Here is a 20,917-nt window from a genome sequence, read left to right as displayed (position 1 = left end):
TGCTATCTGGAGAGCAATAAGGGTAGTTTTCTTGCAATGCTAGAAATAGGTCAAGCAAACGTCATTAGTGCCCATCTTTGGGAATGTAATGACCCTAGGAAATATATAAGGTCCTGAATCTTGACTGACAGTGGTTTATGTCAAAACAGACAGAAAACACCAAATGTGTCCATCAAAGGTCAGTCACTGTATTTGGTAATACTGTAGTCATTTTTGTGAAACAAGAGAATAAAGTGTATATGTCCTCACTTAACATAGAATAAATGTTCAGCTGCTAAAATGTTTTTATGTTGATTCAAATAATCACTTTAGTTTTTCTAACGTGCTAACCAGGAGGACGGACTTTATGATAGACAAACAGAACTCTGAAGAGCCAAGAATTTAAGTAACAAGATTTGAAGATAGGAGTTGTTAAAATAGTAACCTTATACCTGTATAATTTAGGAATTTTCAGATAAGCAACTATCAGTGCTGTCTTCATCCTAATATGCATGATGTACTTCTACCTTTTAGAACCAAAGTCACAGCCACAGCACCTTCACCAAGGACAGCAGAGAGTGTCGAATACTGAGCAGAACGGGATAAAAGATAGCAGCAATCAATCAAGACATCTTCTTCGAAATGATACCAGACAGCCAAGAAATGAGAAACCTCCTCGTTTTCAAAGAGACACCCCCAATTCCAAGTCAGCCCTAGAAAGCAGCGTATTATCTAGGAATAGAGGCTCTGAAAGGCCTGGCAGTTCTTCTGCTTCAGAAGTGTGGGCAGAAGAGAGGATCAAGTGTGATAGGCCATATTCTAGATATGACAGAACTAAAGACGCTTCATATCCATTAAGTTCTCAGCACAACGATGGCGCTTTTAAAAAAAGAGATAACTCTATGCAAAACAGGTCAGGAAGAGGTCCAGTGTATACAGAGCCAAAAGAAAACCCACTTCCTCAGGAGTTCTTAGATTACAATAATCAAAAGCGTGGGAAAAGAGAAAACCAAACAGGTAATCTTGATCACTTTTATGACAGGAAATCACGGACAATGAATAATGAAGCTTTTAGTGGTCTCAAAATTGAAAAACATTTTAGTGTGAATACTGATTACCAGAATCCTGTCCGAAGTAGTAGTTTTGTTGGTGTTCCAAATGGAGAGACGGAAATGCCACTCAAGGGAAGACGCGTAGGACCAATTAAGCCAGCAGGACCTGTCACAGCTGTATCCTATGATGATAAAATATTTTACAATAGTGGGCCCAAAAGAAGATCTGGGCCAATTAAACCTGAAAAGGTGATAGAATCATCTATTCCTGTGGAGTATGCAAAAATGTGGAAACCAGGAGATGAATGTTTTGCACTTTATTGGGAAGACAACAAGGTACGAATGTTTGAAACACGTGGCTGCATATTATGCAGTGTTCTGGTGGTACTCTGTAGAAAGTATTTGTGTGATCTATTCTGTAACCATACCTGCTTGGGGCCCTTATGGAGGTTTATAGATAGATGTGTAATTCAAAAATATTTAACATTTTTTGTGTGGGTGCTTAGAATTTGCTTTGGCTTATATATGAAACCTTATTAAAATGACTAAACTTAGTTCATCTGTATTTCACTTATCATTTTCTAAATTATAGATGTTTACTTTCTTGTAAATTTTACTGATTCCCAAAGGGTGAAATCATTTCAGTTGTGCAAACTTTTGTGAAAGAGAAAAGCATATAAGTTAGTCTCTCACCTTGTAAGAAATAAGTTAATAGTCATTAGTTGGCTCCGAGGGAAAGAAAGAAGTGAGGAAGGAGATGACCAGGAAAAAAGGCAAAAGGAAGTAGAGTGATGAGAATCTGGTGAGAGCTGGGAGAGCAGCGAGCATCAGGGAACCCAGAATGCTATTTGTTTTTAATTTTATTAGTTCACGGATAATTTTGTGCAGTGTTTTGATTACATTTACCAACTTTCACAACTCCTTTCAGATCTACTCCTCCTTCCCTACCCACCCAACTTTGTGTCCTGCTTTTTAAATGTATTATGTAAAATGTTCTTCTACCCCCCAAGTTCAATTGATGCTGCCCGTATGGCTTTAGGTGTGGGGTTTTGACTGTAGTATGGTCAGCTTACCATGGGTATTCTCCCTCTCCCAGCAGCTGTCGGCTGCCAGCAGTCATGGGCCAGCGGTGGGACTCCTCTCCTTTGCATTCAGTGCCGTAGTCTGACTTCAGTTTGTACAGGTCTTGTGCATGCTGTCTCAGCTATTGTGAGTTGATATGTGAAGCCTCCCTCCCCAGGGTGTGGTCATCCACTGCCTCTGGCTCTAACACTGTTTCTGTCCCCTCTCCCACCATGATCCTTGAGCTATGTGGGATGGGGGTATGATATAGATGCCTCATGTAGAACTAAACATTCCACAGTCTCGTCCTCTCTGAACCTTGGCCACTTGTGGGTCTCTGTGTAAATCACCATCTCGTACAAACAGAAGCTTTTCTGATGTGAATCGATAGCTGGGTATAACAGTCTGTCAGGGGCTAATGCTATATCCATTTAGCTGACTAACAGTAGTATGTTCTTCCATGGGAACTATGAGCTCTCCAGCCACAGGTTCTTGGTCCTGATAATGGGTTGCAACTTGTGAAGTGGGCCTTAAATTCAATTAGAAAGTGGTTGGCTATGCTCATTATGTTCATGCCACTTTTGTGGCATGTCTTGCCAAGGCAGTCATTATTATTGTTGGCAGGATTCATAACCTGGATAAGATCGATGCTTATTTTTCTCCTCTAGTATTGTGCATAGTGCCTTTCAGAACTACGAAAACTAGCCAGTAGGAATGAAGCTTTCAGGTTAGTACTAGCTTGGCATTTCTATGTATTATGGCTTAAGTATCTACTGTCTTCAGCAGTAGAGTCTAATCATCAGTTCTGGAGGGTAATCATTGGCATTGGCAAATAACCTATGGGAACTCACTCCAAAAGAGGTAGCCCATTCTTGGAATAGGGCTTTTTGTTAGCTTGTAAATGCCCTATAAGGGCATCAGCACCCTGTTATAGGCTAACTACTTAAACACACGCACCCTCCGAGTGTGTGTGTGTGTGTGTGTGTGTGTGTGTGTGTGTGTGTGTGTACATGCATACGCACACACTTTATAATGCTTTTATAGTATAGTATTAGGTTTACATAATTTTTTTCAAAAGGTCTTTATTATTATTTATCTCTTGTTCCCTCCTCAACCCTGCCTTCCCATTCCCACCCAATTGAACCTTTCCTGTTCTTCTTTTATTTTTCCTTTCAACTTCCTCTGACCCTTACTTATTTCCTGACCTCTTTGCGCTTTCCAAATGAAGCATGCATACCTGATGATTTAAAGCTAATAGTCACAAATGGAGAACACATGGCAGTTGTCTTTTTCAGTCTGGGTTACCTCCATTTACCTGTGAATTTCATAATGTTTTTCTGGACAGCCAAATAATATTCTTTTGTGTAAATATAACACATTTTCGTTATCCATTCATCAGTTGATAGGTATCTAGGTTATTTTCCTCTTCCTGACGGTTGTGCATAGAGCATCAATAAAAATAGATGAATGGGTGAGCGTGTATCACTATAGTAGGGTAGGGCATATTCCTGAAAGTGATGTAGCTGGATCATGCTGAAGATCTATTGATCTATTTTCTTTTTTTTTAGGAGCAGCTACCAATTTCCATAATGACTATACCAGTATTTTTTTCTTGGCCACTTTTATTTCATCTTTTGAGAACTCTGTTTAGTTCCATGCCCCATTTTAAGATATAATTTTAATCTTTAAAAGATTGTGCCAGTAACTCTAAGGCCTGGAGTGGGATTGTGTGCCCAGCTTATTTTTTCCTTGCTGGAATTTGGTGTGATCTAAGCTTGCACAGGTTTTGTATAAGCTATCACAACTACTATGAGTTCATACACTTCTCTGCTGTGTCTAGAAGATAATGTTTTCCTGTAGTCATCTACTGACTTAGGCCTTTTCTACTCCCTGCTGCTTGTGAAAACAGTTTTAATATTTGATTTCCCAGTAGGGCTAAGCAATCTGAAGTCTCTTAATCTCTGAACCATAGCTAGTTGTTACCATCAACTATACCAGCTACTACAAACAGAAGCTTTTTAGATTGATCTATCAGTTTTAATACTGTGTCCATTTAGCAGCACACTATTGCTTTTGGTAGGATGGCCATTTTAATAGTATTAATCCTACTAATCCATGAGTATGGGTGTTCTTTCCATCTTCTAGAACCTTCTTTAATTTGTATTTTCAGTATCTTAGGTTTTCACTGTGTCTTTCATTTTCTTGGTTAGATTTATTGCAAGGTATTTTATTTGAGAAAATTTTAGTCATTTTTATTTTATGGGCTTGAGTGTTTTGCCTTCATACATGTATGTGGACCGTGTGTGTGTGGTGTCAATGGAAGTGAGAAGAAGGGGTCAGATCCCCTATATTGGAGTTACAGATGATTGTGAGCTACTATATGGGTGCTGGGAACCAAGCCCAACTCTTCATCAAGGGCAGCAAGTGTTCTTATCCACTGAGCCATCTTTCAGACTCAAGATATTTTATTTCATATTCTGAGGCTGTTGTGGCTGGTATTGGTTTCTCGATTTTCTTCTCTTCATGTTTCTTTTGCACATAGGAAAGGTACTGATTTTTGTGTACCTACTTTATATTCTGCCCACTTTCCTTAATGTAGTTATCAGCCTCAAGTAATGATAGCAACACCCACCAGGTAACTTTGGCAAATCTAAATCCACCTCCTTCAGGAGCAAGGGTATCTCCTTGGTATTCTTGTCCACTTCCAAAGACATAAAAGCTTTGGATATGATTGATCTGATCAACCAGAGATTAATGGAGCAGCAGAGAATAGATCTGCCTGTGTTCCAATAGTTGAAATTGACAGAAGCGTTCCTTCATCAAGTGTTAAATATTAAACTAAGCATAACTCAGTAGTTGGTAAGCACTAACTACCAAGGGATGTGTAAGTTAATTCTGGCTATGTGTGCTGATATCCAAATGCCTCCCATAACTTGATATACTTTTTAATAAAATTTTAATCTTAATTATAATTGTCTATAAAATCAGCATACTAGTAGGATTAAATACAAATTTTTTTCAATGAAACATTCTAGTTAGTTTTCACAACTAGTTATAGCCTGTAGTTAATAGGTTCTTAACCAAAGTAAAGACTGTATTAAGAACATATGAAAAAAGTCCAATGTGCTGAATTCATTTGTTGCCTGTATTGAATATGTTTATAAATAATGGCCTAAACTATGTTGATATTCAAAACATGTTGAGTTATTACAGTATTCTTAGAACAGTTAGAGGGTCTTTTAAGGTGGCTACTTTGATTTATGTTGGTATGTGGGCATCTTTGGAGTCTAGGTTATACTTTCAGGTAATAGAAATCAACACTATTCGCTCTGTGAAGAGATGGGACCAGTTACCTCCTAAAGCCACTTAACTTAAGGGGCACATTTTAAATACCTTGTCAAGAATAGACAACTTCCAGATGTTTTAGATAGAAACAAAGAAGTTAAAAAAAAAAGAAATGGTTTATAACTACCATTAGGAAACCATGCCTTAATTTTATTATAATTATGTTTTGGAGACGATCACCTAGTATATGATAATGTTTGCACAGTTCCACACAATTCCTTCTTTTATTTCCATAGAAGAACTGAGAATTCGAAGCCATTTTCCATCTTTCTTTACACTATAAAGCTAAATTTTTTCTCCCTCTGGTCTTGAGTATTGTAACAGTAACCTCCAAATTGTTTTCCTTACCAGCAATCTTAGATCTCCCAACTTTGTCAATGATAATGCTGTCACTATGATGCTGGTCTTAGACCACATGATCATTCTACTTAAAATCTTTTATGTATACATGCAATACAGTTTGTCGATCCCTCATTATCTATTAGTACGTATTGATCCTAACTTGTTATTCTTTGAGCAGTCACATCATATCATAATTAGTTTAAATCTTCTATTAGTTGACTATATTCATCTCTATGGCCTCATAACTTTCCCTGGAATATCCTGTTCTTGGCTAAACATTCTTCATCTTTAATGAGTTCCATCCTTACAGGAAGCTCTTTGTTAAGTTCTCAGCTTTGTAAAATGGCACATCATTTCAGCTGTATTTCACTACTTTTTGTGTTGTAGATTAAATTTTTTTTTTAACATGGATAACCTTTATTAAGCTGCCAGGTACTGTTTTTTTTTTTTTAAAGAAATTAAATATATGGCTTTATTTGGTGCTGAATTTCTTAAGTAAAACTTGCCTCTATGTCAAGGCTGTTTTGGAAAGTTGAATCTAAAAGCCAGACAAATGGAATATATTGTACTCTTTTAGTTACTGTACAGAATCATGAGAGCCAAAGATTAAATTGTAAGTTCCACAAAAAGGCATTTCCTTATTTGTTTTCTTAGGCTACAGTATGACTCTTGAACTTACTGCGAACTGACATAATTTGAGAAGCTTAAAATTAAAACATGTACTCATAACAACTCAGAACACAATAGTGAGTCTACAGACAATAGAGGAAGAGAGAGAGGAATATTTGCTAACGGCCTAAGATAAGGACAGCCCAGCATGTTGCTCTAAACTAAGCAGCACCCAGACAGGAAAAGAAAACATCAGGCATTAACTTAATACTTATATGAGATGCACTAGTTATTACCAAAATATATTAATGAAGCATCAGCTTATTCTCGGTACAGACTTAGAGTTACCTCGCTTAGAAGGATGTGGAGAGTATGAATTCTGTTATCTTTTCTCATTTCATTGATTATATTAAGAAATCCTGGCAAAGTAGGCATTGCCTCTGTAGACAACACTGATGTCCTATTTCAAACTTCTTTTTGCTTCCTCAGTTTTACCGAGCAGAAGTTGAAGCCCTCCATTCTTCGGGTATGACAGCGGTCGTTAAATTCACTGATTATGGAAACTATGAAGAGGTGCTATTAAGCAATATCAAGCCCATTCAAACAGAGGCATGGGTACGTGATCCAAATTCTGTACAAAAGCTACTTTGAATAAAAGAAATAGCTCTAAAAGATTAGGCATAGTCATACAAAATTTGCAAGTGAAGAAAAGTGAGTTTGTTTGAAAGTGGCTATTCCAACTAAAGATTTCAACTTTATCTGAACAAAAATAAATGCATTACAATTACTCCAGTGTATACTGTGTTGTTATATCATGCTATGGAAATAGATAACTTTGTTTACGTTTGCCAAATATTTGTATGTGTAAAATTGGGTTTTATGAATATTTTCTTTTTCATATTGTTACTTTAAATTTGGCTAAGTTATGCCCCAAATTTGTCAAATTTCAGTCTCTGTTGGATACATGATTTTGTCCGTTACCTTAGGTACCTCTACAGTTAGGACAAAACATTTTAAATTTTGTATGGTTTGCATATTGTCTACCAAATGCTTGTCTTTATCCTTGTGTATGTGCAGAGTAACTAAACGTTTCAGCTTAGTAATTACTTGATGAATTGTATTGGCAGTTGTTTGTCAAGGCTGTATACCAACTCTGATCACATAAGTTAGCATTTCTCCAGCCTCACAGAGCCTATGTTTTATAGGACCTCCTTCACTTTTTACAGACTGATTATCATCTACATGTAAGTACAAAGGGCCATAGAGAAGTGGTGTCCTACACTTTCTATTTTCATTAATTTGTTGTGATTTCCCTAACATGGTACAATGAAACAGAATATATCATCCTGCCAGGCTTCTCTGGAGCCCTGCATTGTCTTTTCATGAGCTGTTTTAGATTTGGTGTTTTCAGGTTTTTCTGTCTTGTCTTTATTAGTGCCCCCATCCTGCAGTATAAATACAGCAAGAGCACAAAACCCAATTGCAGTCTTCAGGTTTAGAGGCATGGATTTTTGTTGCCTTCTTATTCAAGAAAAGCTGTTATGTTCTAAGGTAATTTACCATATGCTTGCAGTATGATATTACTGTTGGTTCATAGGTTTACTAAGAGGTCACTTCCTTCAGCCTCATTCCCTAAAGTCTCAAAGTTTTTCTCTAAAAGACCCAAATCCAATCATTTTCTGATGCATATTTTTCCTTTCTTGGTAAAACTTGATTTCACGTATTTTTATTCTTCTTGATCTCATGTAATGGCTATTTTAATTCCCCCCTTTTTGTTAATACTTTCTAATCCAATGCTAGTGGTAAAAGTGATTATTTACTGAATCTCTAGTTCTAGAATATGACTTGCTATTTTACATGCTCCCTGTTGTTTTTAGCATTCAGTGTCAAAGTGAAAGCCATGTTTGTAATGTGTATATCATGCTTATTTTATCTAGAGGCTTACATGATAAAAGCTAGGGTCTCACATAGCCCAGGCTGTACTCAGTCCTGTAGCCAAGGATGAGCTTAAACCGATCCTTAGGTGTGCACTCTTATGTCACCCTCAAAGTCAAATTTTTATGTAATTTAGTTTTTATATGTTCAGAAATCTTAAGTGTGGATTTTACTCTTTTAGTTTTCTTGCTGTCTTTTTGCTCTTCTAGGGCAGTCATTCCTGATGACATTTATTGTCCCTCACTGAAACTCCCCCATTTACCGGTGTTTGGTTCTGAATGCTTTTACTTTTCTGACTTAATGGTCCTCATGGCTCTTACCTTGATTTTTATTGGTGTGAGCATAGCTGGATGATGGTTTTATCAGATGTCTTAACTGGTTCAGTGGTTATATTCTGAGCCACAGTACACTCTGTTAAACACTCATTTATTATTTATTTTCATGTATTTTAAGCTTGAATAAGATGCCTAATCTATTTTTGCAGAACAGCATAAAATCACTACATTTTTGGAGATTTTGCCATTCTTTCCTCCTACGTGAAGTTTTTTTTTTTTTTTAAACATAAATCAATGTAACTGGATCATGGGCATCATTGCTGGGGGAAAGGCCAGCCATTCTTGTCTGCAAGTGTAGTTACATGAGAGAAACATCTCCTTGAAATATAGATGCCACCAGCTTAACAATTCTTTCTCTAGCTCCATTTAAACAATATCTATGTGTCCACAGATACATACATAAAAAGCCACTGCAGCAATACAATCTATGCAGGTGTCAGTACATGTGATGTAGGGGCAAGGTAGAATTCTTACCTTCTGAGAGTATTTGTGTTACAGTCTATGAGCACCTTTCTCTATGCTGGAACTGTATCAAGGCTATGTTAATCAAAGGTCTACAAATTATAAGCAAAACATCCACTGTACCAATAGGAAGGCAACCATAGTTGACTGACTCACTCTACAGAATTATAGGGCTGCAAAGGTGCAGAGACTCTGTTAAGGGGCCTTAGCACAATTACCCATTTACACTGTGGATTATCGAACTTTCAGTTTTTAAATTCTTGCACTATATATGTGTTTGCATTTTTATGTGAAGTAGTATGTTTATTTGATTATGGTTCTTGTTTATTATTGGCAAATATGTTGGAAAATCTCCAAGTTTCCCCAAAATACCAATGATCATTTAGTGAAAATGTTTTTCAAGTAAAGTGCAGAGCAACCAAAACCAGCTTGCATATAAATCAAAAAAGCCTTTATAAAAACAGTTGCTTGTACTGCTTTTCAAAGATGTAAGGATAAATCAAGTAAAAAGCATGAAATATTAAGTATTAAAGACAAAGTTAATAGTCGGTTGTATGGAAAATTAAAATAAAATTTAATGCTTTAAATCTAAGTGTTAATGTCTTTCTCATGAGGTTTATGGGTTGTTTATCTTACATATGTTGGCCAGATGAATATCTATTTCTTTTTTTTTCCAATCTGGATATGCCCAACTTTTTTTATTTCTAGGACATATACAGGGATGATACTTAATTTACTCAAAATACATGTTATGATTTTGACTGAATACATTATTCTTTAATACATTAGTAAACATCCTATTGTGTTAACCTTGAACTTTTGTTTTTATTACAACTAGATTCCACCTGGCTCCTTTTACCAGTGTAGGAAGTTATCTTATTTTTGTTGGTGGTTTTGTTTTTTCTTTTCTACTTTTTTTTTTTACTAAAAATAGATTTTTTTCATACAGTATATTCTGTTTGGTTTCACATCCACACCTATCTCAGATCTTCCCTACTTCCCTTCCACCTGTATCTATACCCTTTCTTTCTCTCATTATAAAAACAAACAGGCATCTAAAAAACAATAACAGAATACATTAAGATAAAATCAGTCTTATTTTAATATATAACATGTAGTGGACTTTCTACTTATCATGTGTAATGTGACATTTACAGTTTGTTTTGAACTATATAAATGCTCTAATTTTTCCCTCTAATACTCTCTTTTCTTGAGAATTTTTTTTAATTTTGTGTTTGCACATTGTATGCCTATGTGCTCGTTTGTGTGTTATTGAAATCTTATAGAGCTATCCTTGTTTTAGCAAAGTAGTTGATGCATTATGGAAATATACATGGAAAAACCCATAACATTTTTTAATCCTCTCTATTATATGAGAAAACATTAGCAAGGAAATCTGCTAATGGTGTGCCCTGCAGGCCCTTCCTAATTGGTTCCTTTGAATTCCAAAACTACCATGAGGATACCAGTTTAAAGATGCCACAGGCATTTTGGAAACCCTGTGAAGTAGTTGGCTGGGTTGCACAGATTCACCTTTTATTTTTCTGGAGTTGTTTCTGAGTAGTTCCTTTACACATGGGACACTACTTTCTCTTGAGTTTTCAAATGCCTTCAAGACTTAGATCCTGTGATATTTTATGTCCTAAGAGATGTTTTGGAGTGTGCTGGTATGTAAGCTTTCTCTTAAAAGTGTTCAGAGCCTGTGTGTCTTCTTTCAGAAAACCATCACTGTTCAGCTGTTATTCCAACCAGAGAATCTCATTGTGTAGACAGTAGCTACAACTATTGCGCATGGTCTTGGTCAGTAATTCTGACAAAATAACAGATGGATTGTTATTATTTTTAAAGTAATCATCCTACTGTAAGTGTTTTTGTGGGGTCATTTATTACTCAACATATATTTCTTGCAAACCTCCAGGTTGCAGGCAGTGTTCTGTGCGTAGTATATGTAAGCCCACAAAAATCTCCACCCTGTACACAAAAGTAACGTATCTGCTATATGCAGGGATCCTCAGTGTAAGTCGTCTTCTTACCTCTTGAACTCTTAAAGCCAAATACCAGTAGAGATGATTCTTTATTCCACTTTAGTTTGAAGACAAAATTGTTGTTGAAGAAAATGCAACAACGAACTTATGTGTTAAAAACCATACTTTTTCTGAGAGAATGAGTCAGTGGGTAAAGTGCTGTGTCAGCACAAGGACCTCAACTTAGTTCCCCAACACCCATGTAAAAATGTAAAAGGCCGGGATAAAGTTTCATATCTATAATCCCAGGGCTGAGAATTGAAGACAGAACAATCCTAGGCTCACAGGACAGCTACTATAGCCTAGTGAGGTTCTGTGAGACCATCCCAAAACCTGAAGTGTAAAATGATAGAAGACAGAAGCATTTACCTTCAGCTTCCTTGTATAGATGCACAGGTATGTGCACGTGCATGCTCACACACACATGGGCATACAAAATACTAATGGAAAATAAAAAATACATTTCTCTATTTATTTCATTGTATCATCTTTTGCTTGGTTTGGGTTTGGTTTTTTTTAATGTAAGGTATTGCAATGCTGTCCAGGCTGGTCTTGAACTCCTGACCTTAAACAATCTTCAGTAGGTAGAAGTCTAGGCAAGCCTGTTGTACTATGAATTGTAGAGAGAAGCCAGTCGCTTTGGTTTTTCCCCACCAGTTGCCTGGGCTCTGCCGCATTGTAGTTCCCAAATAACACACAAGATGCTGTATTAATTATGTATTAATTATGGAGCTGTTGGCCTTGCTTGTTTCTTACTGGCTAGCTCTGACTTAAGTATTTATCCCATAATTGTTAACCTAAGTATTTCTCTTACCGGAGAAAGTTCCGGACATCTTAGTTCTCTGCCAGGCTACATCATGACTCCCTTTGTTTCTCCTACCCAGAGTTCTCCTGGACTCCTAGTCCCTCCTATCTTGCTTCCCTATTGGCCAACAGTGCTTTATTAACATATACACAGGACTTCTCCATCAATGAATGGCTTTGTTTCCTATTGAAACAATAAAATTTAACCTGGCTTAGTGGCATATGCAGAAAACACAGCACTCAGGAGGCTGAGAGAGGAAGTTCACAAATTCAAAATCACCCTGGATTATGTAAAGCTCTTTGCTCTACTACCTTAGACCCTATCTGAAGTTTTAGTTTTGAAATAACTTTGCACAAATTTGTTTTTTTTCAATGATAGCATCCTGGAAAGGACATTTAAAAGTTACCCTTTCAGTTTCAAATAGCATTAATAAAAAGTCATGAATTGTTATTTCACCAAAAATACTTTTTTAAACAAAGAACCGAGCAACATCAAAAACCCTAACTTACTTATTGAGAAGGGAGAGAATTGAATTTGTATAGGTAGAATTAAATGAATTAAAAAGGAATCCTTAAATGTATAAGAACACGATCATGTAAGTAATTTAATTAGGCTGTATGTAATTTGTACAGGGTATCAAAGATCAATAGACAATTAAAATGAGGACAGTTGTTATAGAAATTAACTTGGAGATTGGAATTAATGTAACAGTGAGGCTTTGCCAGTTAGTATTTGGTTTAAATGTCTGTTTGATCATAGACTTTCTATTCTTGCTGATAAATCCTTAAATAGTGTCTGTATTACTGCTAAGAACATAGTTTGTTTTGGCCACTCATTAAAGTGTGTCTTTTTCTTTTCTTTTTTTTTCCCCACTATATTTTGAGAAACATTCAAAGTTTACCACGTGTTCATTTTCTTTTGTGGTATAAAGTCAGAAGCAAACTGTATGTCTAGTTTGAACATAAAACATCCTTTAAAATTATGGACCCTGAACTTCATCTATGTTGTTTCCTTTTAATGTTTTTAATTAATTTTTATGATGCTGTGATTGAACCCTTGTCCATGCATGCTGCATATCTGTTATTCCACGGGTGAATTATATACCATCTTTAAACTTCTTTTCAACACATTTATTACATTTAATGTGATTTATTTCTTCTTTAGCTATTCCTCATCATCTTGTGATTCCTACAGGAGGGTATGGGCTGTACCTGAGCCCTTTCCTGGGGATGAGAAAGCTGCTACCATGGGGGAAGGGTGTAATACCCTCATAGGTATACTCCATACTCATAAATACAGCACCCTAAAACTATTCATAGCCCTTGAGACTCAGATTCAGATGTGACAGTTAAACTAGAGTATTATGAAAATCTTGAGATTTAGCTCTCACCCAGGTATAATAGTTTACAGAGGAATTTTATTCCATCATTGAAATTATGCTATTTTCAAGACCTATAAAAACAGTTATGTCAAAATTTTGATATAATACATTGAGATCTCTGCAAGCCATAAGACCTTTTCCAAAGAGTTTCAGATTAGTCTGAAATGCCTTTTATTGAGCAGTGAAAGTATCCATTTTCTTTTTTCTGAAGGTGAGATACCTCCCAAGGTGAAGTAATGTGGAGGGACTATGGTGTCTTTCTTTTAAAGTTATTTTAATGACAAGATTTGTTGCTAACTTTAATTAGAGCTTATAAAGTAATGTATGTCTGGAATTAAATATTAATATCATGTATGAGGTTAGCATAAAATTATATGTTTTGCATATCCAAATAATTCTACGAGATGTTACATAAATCTATTATCACCTAAGTCTCTCCTTTACTAATGCTAAATTAAAGTGGGGGGCTTATGAATATGTTATATTGGTTAAGGAGTTAATTTATGATACTTTATTGTTTACTGAAAATAATTTTAACATTTTCCTTCAAAGCAGTTTTTATGGGGTGTGTTGGGCAAAGGCCACAGCTGAAGGCCCTGGAACTGTCAGGTGCACTAACCTTCCCTTTTGATACCTGATCAACAGCTGAAGAGTTGGTTGGTGTGTAAATAGTGCCTTTCTGTTCATTTTGAAGCCATGAACTTATTGTTCTGAGTTCTACCATCCTTTTGCAAATACATGGAGCGTATATTTGCTAGTATGCTCATTGCCTAGGGAATCTAGTAGTAAATAAATGAATCTGAGTGATATTCTTCTTATGTTTATTTCTATGTTCCTGAAGTTTTCATCCTTATATTGAAAATGTGCTTTAACAGTATTACATGACAATTTATTTTAAAGATTCTGTTAAATTGGAAAAGGTGATTTTCTTGACTTAAAGCAATATAATTCTGCTTTTGCTTCTTGTGGATTTGGGGGCCATTTCAACCCCATCTGGAATAGCTAACAATATTGTTGCTCATTGTGCTGTAGGCTCATTTTCTTTTCTGTTGGAATTCCCTCAGTGCAGCTTTAGTTCTTAGTCAGTGACGTGGATGAACCCTCACAATATTGAGCTGTGGACATACGGTACACATTTAACTTCATACTCTAGTGAATTATCAGTAATCCATTTCTTTTAATTCTTATGTAATCATTTGTGTTTTCTTACTTAACATTATATATATTTTTAGCCATGTCTGTTTTCAATCTGTTTCCTAAAGATTACATCCTTGATTTTTATCATAAGTTGTTTTTTCTTTCTTTTTTTAATCCTTTGATAGGCTGATCCCTTTTGTTACTTTCCCATACAATGCTGCTTATTATAGAATCATATGCAGGAGGTTCTATCATCATATCTCTGGCAAAAAAAAATGGATTTGTTCTCTTTTTTTGTGATAAACATTTTGATGCTGCAAAGTTTCTAGCTCTATTAAACTTAGAAACTACTGGCAAGACTTTGGCCTGAAATAGCCCCCTTAGTGACCTGCCATTGGCTAAGAGCTGTAATCAGAAGGGAAAGGAAATGCTGCAACAGTGAGTATCATCTAGTTGCCTTCAGCCTCCTATGATCTGGACGATAAACACAAGGAGAGAAGTTCTAGTTAGGCATCTTAGAGCAGTCTAAGGAAACAGAAGTCATTGCTTTGTGCTTCCTTGTGTCTGACCAACTGTTTTCTCAACTGTATTCTGGGAACATGAGTACTTAAACACATTTGGAGCACATGGGTCATATAATTAAGTATATTTTTTATTGCAGAGCTTCCTTGATTTGATATCAAATTAATAAGCACTTTAGGTTTACCAGGAGAAAGAGTTAATGTACAGAGCTTCACAGAGTCACCTGCTCTTGGAACACTTTAATTCCCCTTTGTTGAGAACCTATACAGAAAGCCTACAGGATATGTTTCCCTAGCTAACTTTCAAATTTCCCATCTATAAGATGGTAAAGATTCATTTTCAAAGTATAAGGTGACTTTTCAGATGTTTGATCATGTGGTCTCTATATAAAAACAGTTTCCTCCAACATTATAAGATTTTTACCTTCTGCAAATAAAGGTCAAAATGCATGGCCCTTTTTATGTCCTATGTCTTTAGTGATTGGATTTTATTGCATAAAGATGAAGATTTTATTTTACATATGATTATTCAGAACTCATTGATTTTTTTTTAATTTTACTTTATCTAATTCTGAAAGTTTTTATATATTAACTTTAAGAAATCGTCCCTTGGAAAGATTTCCATCATAGCATTCCTAATGATGCTTTTTCTGAAAACTTGACCTAATAGTCCACCATGTTGATATATTCAGCAGTAAGGTATTTTCATATTTGTTTTTCTCCAATAGGATAAAATCTGAAGCTATTCTTTTGTTAAGCTGGCATTGGTTACTAAATAAAAAAAAGAGCCCAAAACAGTTACTTCACCTGGGCACTTGTAAATAGAGGACAGGACTCCAGGAGATCAGACCTTCTGTTCTGTATCAGCATTTACATGGTTCCTTTTATATAGGCTAGTGTTTTCTCCCACATCTTCACGTACTATGGTTTTGATTCAGTAGAAGTTATTTTAAGCCTCCTAAGAAAGAAGCTCTTGTCCCTCGCTTCTCGGGTTCTTTGTCTTTGTTTTCCTGGCATCATTGCTTAAATCAGATGAAGGAATAATCTAGAGTCCAGTTTCAACATTTATCTGTAAGATATTTTGAAGGTAGATGGGTATTCTTACTTTTAAAAATACCCTCTTTTCAGATACTTAGAAAGGTGATCTGAATTTAGTGTTGGATGCAGCTGGTAGAATTAAAAGTAATTGTGTAAATAATCAGTGATTGTGTACCATACCGAGGTGCTATCTCTTCTATGGTTTATAATGTCAGAGTTTTAAGTTCATATAAAAATGAAGTTGGAACTCAAAACAGTAGAAGGTGATCAATAATTATTGTGTAATTAATGAAGTTATGGTATCAAAGATGCCTTCCTAGACACCAAACCTAAGCATCACAGCTCCATATGGTAGAATTTTACTAAGGACTGTGTTCTTTTTATATAAATACTTCTTTGAAAGATAGATTAGTTGTGTATGTGAAGTGAGAGATGCATTTTCCTCTCTAGTACCTGGTAAATACTGGTAAGACTAAAATGACACCATCTGGCAGCATTGCTAGCGTGGTTCCAGGTTACACTCTTGTTACACATGCCATAAGAATGGGATAGTTTGGAGAAAGTAGACTTGGAAGCCCAACATTGACTTTCTAAAACTCTGATTTTCTTTGATAATCATTTCCTGGTATGTTAATCATCATGCATGAATATCCTTTCTTTTCTCAGATGTGTAATTAGGGGCAATCCTCTGAGTCCTGATTTACAAAGAACTTATTATACAAAGCATGGCATCAGAAGTTAGCTTAGTTTAGCTCTGTATGCTTCAAACTATAAAAATGACCATTATTTCATCTTTTTAAGTATTGGTAATTATTTCTGGTACCATTTAATGAATGACAACATAATAGGTACTTATCTTAAAAGACTTAGTTTAGTAAAGAGTGCACAGAAATGTAATTTTTCTGATAATATGACCAAAAGAATAGTAGACTTCAAAATTTTAAAATATGAAAGAAGCCTTAAACCTACCAAGAGCTCAAGGGTAGTGTTAATACTTCATATTTGTTATATCTTTTAGACAATTCCCCTTCACCTTATGTGTCCCTTCTCTGCCTCTTCTTCCTGCTTATCCAAGCCCCCCCCCCCTTTTTTTGTCCTCTTTGTTATGCTTCTCATTTTGAAGCTATCAAGTGATTAACTGTTAGGGTGGATGCCTTCCAACTCAGACAGGACTGTGCTTCAGCTCGTGTCTGGTGACAAGGAGTAATCGTTCGAGAACCAGAAAATAGCTGACAACTTTGGGCACTAATAAATACCTTGATGTCCCCAGTGCTCATTTGTATAGATGCTTATTTTGCCCTTGACTCAGCTTCTTCTCAGGAAGATGATCGGGCCTGAAATGTGTGAAGACATACTGCAAAAAGACTCAGAAATGATGAAAAGGTAGCTACAGGTACAGGCAATTCGAATTGTATTCTTGTAGTCTCAGGCCATTAGAAAAGGAAGTAAAATTTCTCATTGAATTTGTTCATATTTTGTTAGAAATACAAATAAATTAAATTGCACAACCTTAAGAAAAGTTAATGTATTCTCCAAGCTAGGTAATGGAAAGTCTAAATTTTGTTATAGAAATTTAATTTTAAAAGGCAGCACTAAAGATATTTTAGACATAATTTAGAAAATAATATAGGTAATATTCAAGTATTATATATTTCTGTCAAACACTTAATGTGGGCTATGAAAGAAACTGAATGCATGGACTTTTCATTCTAATGACAGTTTTTAAATATGGCATAATCACCGAGTGAAGATGATTAAATGGGTGAAAAGTGGTCTCTCAGCATGGAAGTACTATTGGTAGGTTGGTGTCTTGGCTCATCAGCGGTTTTCAGAATCATCATTATGACATATTTTAAAAGCTGTAACTGAACCTGCAAAACAAAAGCATTGAGCAAACAGCTTTAAATAACTTAGCTGTTAAAAAAGTTTTGTTTCCCAAAGTGACAATTATTATGCTTTGAGATTTCAGTGAATTTTACCTAATTGGCAAAGTCTAGCCAGATGTAACTTTGGACATTGCCTTTTATTGGCATTCTTGAGCCTAAGGTTAGTACACATTTTCAGATTCTCCGTGGGATTTGGTGGAAAGGGTCTCAGAAAGAGTAAAATGTCTGCTCTGCTCAGCCTTTGAAGGAAGGGAAAGGGCAGGGCTGGCCATGGGCAAATTACTTCCACCTCCCTTTTTGCCCCTGCTTCAGCTCCAGGGGAGCTGGGACTGCACAGGAGGAATCAGAAGACCTGGGTTCCAGTCCCGGTTCTGCCACTTACTACCTGTGTGACTTTGGGTAAGTTACCTGACATCTCCAGTCTCAATTGCACTGCAGGATGTTGTGAGGATTAAATATGATCTACAGAAATGTGATTTGTAGCCTCCCAACATCTATAGAGACCATTTTTATTAGTGCAGGCTTGGCCTCTTCCCTATTCCTCTGTAGTCTTGTGTTCTGACTCGTGCCTTCTCGAAGCAGTCCAGATGACTTTACTACTTGTGCCTTTCCTGTGTCCCCTCTGTATTGGAACCACTGTTCCTGCCTTCTGCATGCTTCTTAGTGGGGGAAACTAAGTGGACTAATCTTCACGATGGACTGCGGGATATTGCCCTCCCTTCTTACCCTACTCTCGCCTCCCTTTAGTCATTTCAGAATTGCATGCTTCAAAACTTCAGAGAATAAATCTAATGCATGAAGATTCAGACAGTGTTGAAGAGAATGATTGAGGTAGAGGGAAGGGCTTTCAGTTCTATTCCCACCTCCTCCATTACTAGGCAGATTGACTGGGAAAACTGAAGGGAAAAGTTCCTCTCTTTTATTTCCTGTGTGGAAATAAGATCCTCAGTGGTCTCACTGAAAACCTAGATCCTTAACCTTGAAGAGATCCGTAGAGGAGAGAAAAGAGGTTTGATGCCTGTCTTTGGTCAGCTCTTTTAGGACTACATGGTATAGCTTCCTCTGTTAGGAAAGCCCTGACTTACCCTCACCCAACTTAATTGACATGCTTGCTTTCTGGGTGTTCAGCTAAAAAAAAGTGCATGGAATTGAGGAATATGCTTTCTTGATCCCACACCTGGCTTCAGACCAAATGATCCTTATAGGAAAGTGTGATGCTCTGTTTGGTTCAACTTTCTCCACAATCTAAGAATGCTTAGCCTGGCACTATAAATAACAGTAGCCATTTACCATGAACTGCTTGCCATTAATGCTTGATTGCCATGCAGTACAGTAACACTCATATCATTATGAGATTAAATTTGATTAAAATTTTTGCTTTTTTTTTTTAGCCTTGAACCATTGACTTACACTTCATATGGTTTCTTCCTGAAGTAGCAGTGCCATCTCTTACAACAAAAACTTAGTGATAAATGCAAATTAAAGCAATTAACAGCATGGTTTTAGATTTATCAATCAATGGAAAAATTTTAATGATAATACTCAGGATTTAAAGGATGTAGTAAAATAGGGGCCCTGATACAGTGCTAAAGGCGTTTCAATTGACAAGATCTTTTTGACATCTCCGCCCTGCCCAAGGTATCAGAGTATTCAAATTTGAAGCCAGTCATTCTGTCATTGCTAATGTCTGTAAGGAATCATAATGGGATCGCAGCACAATCCTTACAACAAGAACCCGAAAGCTGCAATCGTGTCTGACAATAAAAAATAGTGAAATATTGTCTGCCAGAAACATCACAATGAAATCTGTGATATATGTTAATAACTTACAGACCTGAATGAAAGTATATCAGCATAGTTGTTTTAATGTAATAAAGTTATACATAGCTGATGTGTGTGTATATATATATATATATATATACATATATATATATATATATATATATATAGTCTTATAACTTCTGGAATTTTTCATTATGTCTTCAGTTGGAAAAGTCAAAGGCAGATTGAATAAGAATTGTTCTGACAGTTCACCCCTCAGTTTATGGTCCTTTCATACCTGCCTGAAGAATACTTGATACACAAACAAGACAACCTTTCTGTGTTTATTAAGCTCAAGCTATCTGTCTGCCACTCATCCAGATTCCAGTGGAGGTTTCCACTGGGAACTCTTTTTAAAAGTCTCTCTAGCCTAATGAGCATATTGTTGCCCAAAGGCATCAGCAAAACTCAGTTTTTAGAAATTGCCTCTGGAAATAGATTTCCAGAATTTGCTAGTAATATTAATATAATCCTGAGAACATTAACATCCTTCAGGCCCCCTTTTAAAGATTTTATTTTATATGTATGGGTAGTTTGCCTCCATGTATGTATATGCATGTGTAAATTGCCTGAGGAAGCCGGCAGAGGGCATCAAATCCCTCAGAACTGGAATTACAGATGGCTGTTAGCCACCATTTGAATACTAAGAACCAAACCACTGGCCTCTGAAAGAGCAGCCAGTACTCTTATCCTCTGAACCATCTCTACAGCCCCATATAGTATCTTTTTGAGCTCGTCTTGATGCCAGATAATAACACATTCAATGGCAAATGTTAGGTGTCCATGTGTATTGGGGGAGGGGCTGAATTAAATTCTGATATTTGGTATATTTATTGTTCCTTTGTGGGGGGCAGTACTTCAGTTAAAGGAGTAAGAAAATAAGATGGGAAATTACTGGTAATGCATGCCATATCCTTTCACTAAGAAGGCTGAGACAGGAGGGTGACCTGAGCTCAACAGTTTGAGATTAGCTTAGGTAACATGAAACCCATCTCATAATCAATAGCAATAAACAAATAAATAACCAAGGCAAAACAAAACCGTTAATCTCATGAAATGTAGCATAGCCTGTTGATTTATCTGTTTATTATTGCCTCTTTCATGAAGAAAAAGTAAGAACTAATAACAGTTGCCCAGTCTTCCTAATGATGGGACGCTTTAAATATTTCAAGTTGTGGTGACT

General features: G+C 36.1%; 1 protein-coding gene and 1 long non-coding RNA gene across 5 annotated transcripts in view; one reads left to right on the top strand and one right to left on the bottom strand.

Moving 5' to 3' along the window:
• The window catches only part of Tdrd3 (tudor domain containing 3), a 134,151-nt gene that overhangs the window by 89,228 nt on the left and 24,006 nt on the right, over positions 1 to 20,917 (top strand). For all 4 annotated transcript variants that reach the window (XM_005070920.4, XM_013114079.3, XM_005070919.4 and 1 more), the window contains 2 exons: positions 514 to 1,367; positions 6,879 to 7,004. In XM_005070920.4, coding sequence (XP_005070977.2) covers positions 514 to 1,367; positions 6,879 to 7,004 — 980 coding nt within the window. The remainder of the gene's footprint in view (positions 1 to 513; positions 1,368 to 6,878; positions 7,005 to 20,917) is intronic.
• LOC121143258 overlaps positions 17,620 to 20,917 on the bottom strand; it is a 48,958-nt gene continuing 45,660 nt past the window's right edge. Inside the window, exon 4 of the long non-coding RNA XR_005880453.1 lies at positions 17,620 to 17,898. This is a non-coding gene — a long non-coding RNA (uncharacterized LOC121143258). The remainder of the gene's footprint in view (positions 17,899 to 20,917) is intronic.

Source organism: Mesocricetus auratus, unplaced genomic scaffold, assembly GCF_017639785.1.
Source record: "Mesocricetus auratus isolate SY011 unplaced genomic scaffold, BCM_Maur_2.0 Super-Scaffold_2245, whole genome shotgun sequence".
Taxonomy (NCBI): Eukaryota; Metazoa; Chordata; class Mammalia; order Rodentia; family Cricetidae; genus Mesocricetus; species Mesocricetus auratus.
This window is presented reverse-complemented; position numbering and strand designations above follow the sequence as displayed.